The sequence below is a fragment of the Martes martes genome (genome assembly GCF_963455335.1).
Source record: "Martes martes genome assembly, chromosome: 7".
NCBI lineage: Eukaryota > Metazoa > Chordata > Mammalia > Carnivora > Mustelidae > Martes > Martes martes.
The window spans coordinates 113,697,335-113,706,675 of NC_137894.1; the positions used below are offsets into that span (position 1 = coordinate 113,697,335).

The 9,341-nt window shown below is 54.6% G+C and overlaps 1 protein-coding gene across 1 annotated transcript; it reads right to left on the reverse strand.

The window, feature by feature from the left end:
* Positions 1-6,810: 6,810 nt before the first annotated feature.
* CCDC177 (coiled-coil domain containing 177) lies at positions 6,811-8,949 on the reverse strand (the record flags this gene model as incomplete). Its single annotated transcript, XM_080808644.1, has 1 exon — positions 6,811-8,949. The coding sequence occupies exon 1, from the start codon at positions 8,923-8,925 to the stop codon at positions 6,811-6,813; it is 2,115 nt and encodes a 704-aa protein (XP_080664770.1). The 5' UTR covers positions 8,926-8,949.
* Between the last annotated feature and the right edge of the window lie 392 nt (positions 8,950-9,341).

Consider the following 9,341-nt stretch of genomic DNA (forward strand, 5'->3'; position numbering starts at 1 on the left):
GGGCAAGTCACTTAAACTTTGTGCCTCAGTTTTCTCATCTGTAAGATGGGAAGAATAATAACACTTACCTCATAGAGGCCTGCTGAGGATTAGGGGCTTAAAACAGCCGCACAGTACGTGCTCAGTATGGATTAGTTATCACGATCCGCAATCCCAGCGTTCATGTATCATTCACTCCGGCTATGTATGCACTTTGCTCACCCTGCAGGCTCTCTTCAAACAAGAAGATACTCCTGGGAGTCACCCTCAACCTACCCTACTATTTTGCTGAGGGCTCAGGAAGCATGTAAGATCCACTGGGGCCTCCCTCTAGGGTGCCCAAGGACAGAAGAATGGTGACAAAGCAGGAGGGCACCTCGCTTTCTGACGTACATGTGAGAGCTGGCACGGGCCACTCGGCTGTGCACTGCTGTATGTCCAGAATGCGGACTTGACTTCTCCAAGCCCAGTTGTGCCACCAGCCCCCAGGCAGCTGTGTGCAGGGCCAGTGGGGCAGGGAAGGATAGCATTTTTCTGCACCTTCTTAGGAAAAGTCATCTGTTGAAGATGAAGCAATGAGAATATACACCCACCTCTCGCCTTCTGCTCCTACATCTGTTCCTACAGTGAGCCATCAGCACTTTCCCAGGCTGAGCTTGTCCCAGACCCCGTTTCTCATGCCCACGTGGCCATAGCAGAGACGGCAGCCCATCCCAGAACTGCTGCCAGGCGCCACAGCTTGCAGTGCCGGTGCACCTCCCACCTCCTCTTCTACGTGGTTCTGCTAAAGATACTCCTGTGGAATCTGGTACCATGACTGAAACATCCTTTTCCCCAAGAAAGGCGTACCCATTTAAAAACATTCGGTCGTCTTAGCCATCATTTAGGAAGTCTTAAAATAAAATTTTGAGAATTATCACCAGATGTCAATTTTATTGCCAAACATTTGGTAAACAAGGTAATCCCTCCCTCCCCCAAACCTAGCCTACAGCACATCACTAGGGGAACCGTTACTCCAGAGCCCCTTCCTTCAGATTTGTTGGGGGATTGTCACACAGCAAGGGATACAGACAAACGCAAAGGGCTACCATCGGAGCCTGGTGTCCGGTGGGACCACTTGGCTGGTGTTCGACCTACCTCATTCCTTCCCTTTCTACCCAAGTTCAGAATAACAATATCCATGAACTGAGTGTTATTTCCCAGGGACTGAGCTGCTTACCAAGCATTAACTCATTTAACAGCCGCCTACCATGTAGGATCTGTTGTCCTCGTTTTACAGATGACAAGAGGGGCCCATGGAACAGTAGGTAAGAGTCTGAATAAGTCAAGATACTTGCTTCTTTGCCAAACTCTTTGCCTTGAAGCTATGGCCGCCACATGGACTGGATGTTCAGAACTTTGTAGATTTTAGTCATCCCATCATGCTGACATGTTCTGAATGTCAACATTTTGGCATCCAAATTCCATTTCCCAGCCAGTCTGCCACACTGAGTAAGGGAAAGAAGTATGGCGGCAGTATGAAGATGCTTGGTCACCCGCGTGGCTCATTGCTGGGCTCTGGAAATATGGACACTGTGCTTACAGGCTGGAGCCTGAAGTAGCTCTGAAGCTGGAGGTAGGTGGGATCAATGGACCCCTACCCAGGGGCAGCTCAGTTTCTCCAGAGCTTAGCTTTCCCTGGAAGAATACACCCACCATTTCCCTCCCTCTGAAGGAACGCGGATGCTGGGACTGGTAGGTATGTGTGTGTGTGTGTGTGTGCGCGCGCGCGCATGTGCTCATACAGACACACTCAAACACAGGAGTGGGTATGGATCTACCCTCTGACAGTCCTATGAATTGTGCAAGTGTCTGACACAAGAACATGCCACCAAAACTGTACACGTGGAGAGGAAGAAAGGCATGAACACTTCAAAATGGCAGCTAATTTAAAAATCACTTTGGACTAAGTCTGTACTCACATGGGACACGACAGTATTTGATGAATCAGGAAGGAACAACAGGGCAAACAACGATCATCACTCTTTCTCAAAAGGAAACCACCCTCCCCTCTATGTCCTAACATTGGCTACTAACCCCACCTTCTGTCCCAGCCCTGACCTATGGGAAGCCTAAGCAGCACCAGGGCCCAGTCTGAAGGGACATGTGAAGGGATGGCTGGGGCTGGGAAGAGGTGCACCCAGAGGGAGCACCAGAGCTCTGTGGAACAGCAGACACAGGTGAGCAGACCAGGTGCTCTTCTATACAGTCCAGTAATGAAAGCACATGATTGGTCAGAATACAGCAGGTGTTGCATCAGACAACCGAAGCCAAATGTGGATCTCCTATGGGGCCCAAACCACATTTCTAGAACAGAGAGTTATCTGCTGGGTCCCTGAAAGCTGCTTTCCAGGCCCTGTCAAGAAACGCCAAGTTTCCCTGTGTTCATCTGCCAAATGTTTCCGGGGGACGTACGGGCTGGAGACGGCAGATGTATGGTGGAGAAAAGGCAAGTCTACAGAGCAACCTGCGGGCAACCTTCATCACCTGGAAGTCTTAAGAAGAATATTTACTTCACTAACCGTTCTCATCAATTTAGTATTGATCCGAAATCTCTTTCTGTTGGAACTTTTAAGCTGGAAATGCTTCCGAAATGTTGAGTTTCTGGTCTCAGCACCAACAGTTGAATGATGAAGCTGGTACCCTGTTTTGGTGATCTGGGACTCTGCACGGCCTGAGGCTCATTCTCTGACGATCATTACCTTTCTTTTTTTGACGATCATTGTTTATGCTGTCTTTGTTAACGTCATGACAAATAACATCCTTGAAGGTAATTATTCTCACTCTCTCTTGACTGTAATTTAAAACTGATTAAGTACATGACCTTATGAATTCGACCTGATTAATCAAGGCTCCTTGTTAATCAAGGGAAAGAGAACAACAGGGACTGAGTGCTGGTGTCATGGTTGGCAGATGGTGTGTCCTCAGAAAACTGAAAAACCTTGAAGTTACTGCCTAAGAGACCATCAGATCTGCCCGTGGATGGATACCAGGGTGGGAAGGTAGTTAACCCCAATGAGGACATACAGATAGATGTCTGCTCATGACCGTGAAGCATCAATGGTCCCTAGGGTCAGGGATGGGACTTTGTCTTCCCAGCATCAAAAGCAGTGCCCGGCACACAGCAGATGTTCAAAGTAAATTTGTCAAATGAATGGAGGCTTGTCCAGCCAATCTATCCTTCACAGATTTCCTCGGATCACCAGTCAGTTGTCCACCAGCCATCTACCATCTATCCCTCCCTCTCTCCATCTAGTGTTTATGTGTATACCATACGTGAGATGCTAAACTGTGAGCTAGAGGGGATTTGACGCTAAACAATATACAGCCCCTGATGCAAAGTCAGGCACCCCTGTTTCAAGGGACTTTTTAAAGGCGAAGAATGATAACTAGTGACCTTTACAGAGGAGCTTGAACACAAACTGCATTATGATATGACTTCACTCCGCCATCCACTCTTCACGTTTGGCAAATCCCTTGAAGATTCAGCCTGTGTGCTTCTGGAGGGAAACGTCCATCTTCCTGTCCGGAGGTGGTGTAGGCACTGGTCATTGCTTGAGCAGGGCGCTGGGCTAGCTTCACCGAGGTTTCTACCTGAAACAGTTTGTCCTGCTTGTTTCCTCGGTAATGAACCAAACAAAGCCTTCTTCCAACCCTTCCCACTCCTTCTTATTCCATTTCACGTTTTCTCTTTTCAGGGCCAGGGGACGCTCCAAGAAGGCAAATATGAAGGTCTGAGACGGCTTTGGGGCTGCAATTTCCTGGATGGTGAGAAAACTTCCAGCATGGTGCTCTGAGGTCAGTTCTGGGCACTTGTTAAAATGTTTACATTAGGAGAAATGCACCTTTCTCCACCCACCATCCCCACTGCCCCCCAACCCTCCAACTGTCCCTTGCTGTGGTTCAGAATAAGAACCACTTCTCTCTGGTATCATGTCAAAGAGAATATAAATGAAGGGCCCAACAAAGGATTCTGGAAATTGCTCCTCCTCAAAGGGCAACATGACCATTTATCCTAGGATACAGAGATGGGTCTATATTCTAGAGGATGGTCTGAAATTTAGAAGAATCATTCTTTACGATGACTATGTTTGGCTTCTGTTTTTGTTTTAGTTTTACTTAGCTGTGTGGATCTCTCTCTCTTGTTTGTTTTTGGGATGTTTTTGTTTTTGTTTTTGGAATCCAAGTTTTTTTTTCCTTTACACGGTGCTCTTCTCTTAAGTGCAAACCTCTAATTTGGTGACATTCAGATTCAGACCTGGGCCTTTGCGTCACATGTGACACTATGATCTGCAATTTGCTTTCTTTTTTTAAGCTTTATTTAAATTCCAGGTAGCAGCAATGTGCTTTTTGAGACCATTCTTTTCTGCACTAGATCACAACAGTACGTTATACTCTCTGGGCATAGTCCAGTCACATGATCCCTTCTGTCTGGCCATTGCACCTGCAGGTCTAAAGTCATAGGGCTGAGAAACCACTTGATTCTGATTCATCTTCACAGTGCTGAGGAGGGCCGAAGTCATGATACCCATTCCACAGGTGGGGAAACCAAGGCACAGAGAGGTGATCTATCCAGAGTCACTCAGTAAGTCAGCAAACAAACTGAACAGAGGGCAAGGTAAGATCACCTGTGTACCTTTCAGTGCGTTATCCAGAAAATCAGATTTTGTCCTTCTTAAATGAATGCACATACTTTGGAAGAAAGTAGTTTGAGGTGGAATTTTCTATTCAGGTTTCAAAAGCTCTCTAGGAAATCAGGAGCCACAGGTAAGAACCAGTAAGTATCAAATTAACCTTTTAGTTAAATGCCCCTGACTCACAGACAATACCAATTATTCCAGCTAGCTCACTGATAATCTGGTTACCGACAAGAAGAAAATCAGAGGAGAAAATTCAGCCATTCAAGAAATAAACCTTGGCACAGCTTCTGTGTAACACCGAAATATTGCTCCTTTCTACACAATGCTTTTGCACCTGCTGGCATGCAACTGGGGAAGGGGGCTATGGATGAAGTGTGTGTATGTGTGTGTGTGTATAATACCAGACATCTCAGGGACAATTCTGTCCAGCAGAATATACACGAAACATGTCTAATATAGTAGTTCTCTACCCTGATTCTTTTCTTATTTTTATTTTTTGGTAACTTTTATTTCCTGATCCTGATTTAATGTAAAATGTAATGTTTTCTGTGATGAAGGCAGAGTCAGCGGGTGGATATGGCCGGGGGCTAATTTCAGCTTCAAGGGGAGGAAGCACTCTAGACATTAAAGTTGCCTGAAGACAACTGAGTGGGACTTTTTGGACCAGGGAGTGGCCTGGTCTTGCAAATATTTTTCCCTAGAAGCTGAATGATTATCTGTTGTGACGCACTGCCCCTTCCAATGCCCAGGAATTCATGTTCCCAGAAACGAACTAGGCCAATGGCAGCCCTCCTGCCTCTCTACTCCAGGTCAAGAAAGGCACAAGGGAGACCAGCAAATAATACTGAGGCGGTGCTTTGGATCCAGAAGACCTTGAGGTACCAGGAGAAGAGTACTGACAGCCCCGTCTGGCCAGTGGGGAAGGTGAGGCACGGAGAGAATGATTCGACACTTTCAGCAAAGGTGAGGGGCAACCAGGACCTTAAGGGGGAACATTCTCTTTTTCCTCATGTGAGGGAGGAGGGCAAGCTATACTACCAACCATAGCGGCCACAACTCTCCACAGCAAAGCGGCAAGGCTAGCTACCACAGATTACCCTGAGGGCAGCTGGATGGTTCCTTCACCGAGGGAACCTAGCTCCATGCTCGCTGGGCCCACCCTCGGGACTGCACCCAGGGCTGGAAACTGAGGCAGGATCGGCCTGGGCAGGCACATAAGGTAGGTAGCTCTGCTTCGTAAGGCATGGCTGCTGTCTTTCGAGGAGTGGGCTCCACACTGGGAGGTGGGCATCAGACATGACCTCCCCTGAAGCTACCCTGCAAGAAAACAGAATCGGGGGGAATGATGCTGCCTAGGGAACTCATCGCCCCCAGGGGCTGGGGGCTTCCACTACAGCCAAACAGCATCACCAAACCAACCGATTTCTTTTGTCACTGGGGAGAATAAGGGGGGGGGGGGACACAAATGGATCATTATTTGCAGATGATTGTCTAACTAGAAAGCCTAAGGGAATCAACCGAAAACCTATCATAACTGAGACCAGAATTTGCTCAAGTGGCAGATTAAAAGTCAAACATACAAAAACCAATCACTTTTGGCGTCCCTTGGTGTGGTCCAACACCTTGGAAGAGCTGTGCTTTTCTGCGAGGCCTCTGAGCTTTGTGCAACTTGCCATTATTTAAAATGATGGAGGGGAGCCAAGGCCAGGCCACCTCAGCTGCAGACACCAATGTCACCCCAGACAACAATATGCGGAAGGTGCCTAGGCTGACTGCTGCAGAAGGCGGCGGCCACCGCTACACCCTCTCCTACAGAGGCCCTCCCCCACCTTGTCCCCACTCAGCCCCCCTCTCCCAGCTCTTTTTCTATTCCAACCCCAAAGACACACTGGGAAGCATGGCAAGGGCCGCTGCGGGAGCCACCCACGGTGGATGTGGTTAAAGATTGTGCTCTGTCATTTTCAAATGAAGTCCGTTTTTCTAAAAGGCGGTGGGCTGGCAGGTCTCTCTGTCCTGTCGTTGCCTCACTGGTCAAGACCCTGGCGAGGCTGGGGTGTTGAGCTGCAACCGAAGACTCCCCTATTCTGGTCATAAACGCCAAGGGAGGCCCCGCAGGGCTGAGCCTGGCAGCCTGGCCAGCCCAGGGCGGTGGTCATTTGCGGTCCAGGCTGGCGTGCAGCTGGGCTTCCCGCACCATGCGATCAAAGGAGCGCGTGTTGGTCTCCTCGCGTACCTTCTCCCGCACGTGGAAGGAGGCCCGGGCCGTGGAGCGGGCGGTCTCCAGTGCGCTCCGCCGCTCCCGAGAAAGCTGCTCGCTCCGCTCCAGCTTGCGCCCGATGGCCTGCAGCAGCTCCCGCCGGCGGGAGTCTTCGTCCCTCTCCACCTTCTCCTTATTGGCGCGCTGGGCTCGTTCCTTCTCCAACCGGCTCTGGCCCACGCGCCTTGCTTTCTGCTGCACAGCTTCCTCGGCTGCCTGCGTAGCGTGCTGCAGCCGCCGCTCCCCGGCCCGGGCCAGCGCCTCCAGGTGCGCCTGGTGCTCGCGCCCTTTGCGCTCCGCCACTTCCTTGGCCCGCCGGCCCTGGAGCTCCTCCCGCCGGGCCCGCTCCCGCAGCTCGCGCGCGCGCTGCTCCACCAGCTGCTCGTAGTTCTCCTGCGCGCGGCCCAAGCTGGCCTCTAGGGAGCTCCGCAAGCCCTCTCGTTCCGCGCGCTCCTGCCGGGCCCGGCCTTGCAGCAGCGCTTCGTGGCGCGCGCGCTCTGCCCGGCTCAGCTCCCGCTTCTCCCGCAGTAGCTGGCCCTCCTGCCGCTGCTTGGTGCGGGCCGCGCGCTGGGCGCGCTCCCTGCGGACCAGCTCGGCCCGCTCGCGCCCTTCCTGCAGGCCCTCCTCCCGCTGCTTCAGGTTCTGCTCCTGCTGCAGCTTGCGCAGCCGATCCTCCCGGGCCGCGCGCTCGACCCGTTCCCGTCGCAGCAGGCCCTGGCGTTCGGCCAGCTCCCGCCGCCGCTCCTCGCTGCGCTCGCACTCCCGCTGCCGCCGCCGCGCCTCCTCGCGTTCCTCGCGCCCGCGACGGCCGCGCCGCTCCTCCACCTGCGCCGCCCAGGCCCGGCGGCCCTGCTCCAGCGCGCGCTGCTTCTCCCGCTCCTCGCGCTCCCGCCGCTGCTCCGCCCGCACGCGCTGCTGCTCCCACTGGCCGTGCGCCGCGGCGCGCTGCTCCAGCAGCAGGCGCTCCTCCTGGTGGCGCGCCAGCATCAGCGCTGCGATCTTTCGGTCCCGGTCCGGCACCCCGCGCAGGCCCCGCTCGGCGCGCACTTGGCGCACGATTCGCTCCACGTGCTGAGCCGTCTGCGGAGAATGGCTCAGGTCACCTAGGCTGAAGCTGCGGCCTGTGAGCGGCACCAAGGCCAGGGCGGAAGGACGGCCCAGGGGGTTGGGGGCGGAAGACGCGGAGCCCGCCGGACAGCTGTTCCTGGCCGAGGCCCGCGGAGGCCAGCGCAGTTCCCGCAGGCTCTCCCCGCTGTAGGAGGACGACGACGCGCCAGACTCAGAACTGAGGGCGCCCTCGCGCCGGCGGGACAGCGAGTCTAGCGAGTGGCTCTTCCTACCTGCCCGCGAAGTCGCGGGCGGTGGTTGCGTCCGGGCCGGAGATGGGCTGGAAGAGGCCTTGCGGGTGGCGCGCGGCGCGGGCGAGCCCGGGAGGCTGGCGCTGCTGCAGCTGCTGCTGCTGCCGGCTGCACCGGGGACCGAGGCGGCGGTGGCCGCAGTCCCCAAGGGCGTGAAGAGGCGCCGCTTCTCCTCGCGCACGATGCGCTCTCGCTCGGCCCGGCACTGCTGCAGCTTGGCGCGCCGCTCCGCCTCGTAGGCCTCATACAGGCCGGTAGCCACTCGCATGGAGCGGCCCGGGGCCTCGCGCACCAGGTCTGCCAGAGCCCGTGGCAGCAGCTCCACGGGCTTGACTGCGCAGCGGGCGCAGGCCTCCAGTGAGCGGGGACTGGTCAGCACGTAGCGGCTGCCCTCAGCCTCCGGACAGTCGAAGTTGAAGAGGTCCAGGTGCAGCAGCGGAGACTGCTCTCGCCGCCCGCCTTCTTCCGCTGCGCTCGGGACTTCAGCCTTGCGGGGCGCCGCCGCCGAGGCCGAGGCCGAGGCTGAGGCCGAGGAGGCGGCGGGCTGCTGGGCCCCCTGTGCCTCGGGGGGGCCAGGTGCGGCGGCTGCGTCCCCATCCGAACCTTCAGGCTCGGCTCCCTCCTTTTCCTCTTCCGGCACCGGGTCCACCATGGCTGAGTCCTGTCCTTTTGTGGAGTCCCTGCGCAAGACAAGGTAGGGACATCGAGGAATACATGAGAGCAGTCCCCCCCCCCCCCGCCCCATTCACATAACCCCACCCCCAACTTAATCAGCTTTGGGATTAGGCTCAGAGGCCCGGTGGGAAGCAAATCATAATACCAATGCCCTGAAAACCCAGGCGAAGGTGGAGGGGGGTCCGGGAGAGGGGTAGGAGGGATGAGACTGTGCAACCGGAAAAGCCTCAACCTTCCTCAGCCCGGGCGTGCGGGGCAAGGGCCTGGGGCCCGGCTCCCCAGGGCGTCTGGCCCGCTGGATGCATCTCCTTCCTGCTGCAAGTTAAGATGAAAAGATCGCGGTGCAGGCAGTAGCCGGCCAGGGAGGCGGTGGAGGATTCCCGGGAGGATTAG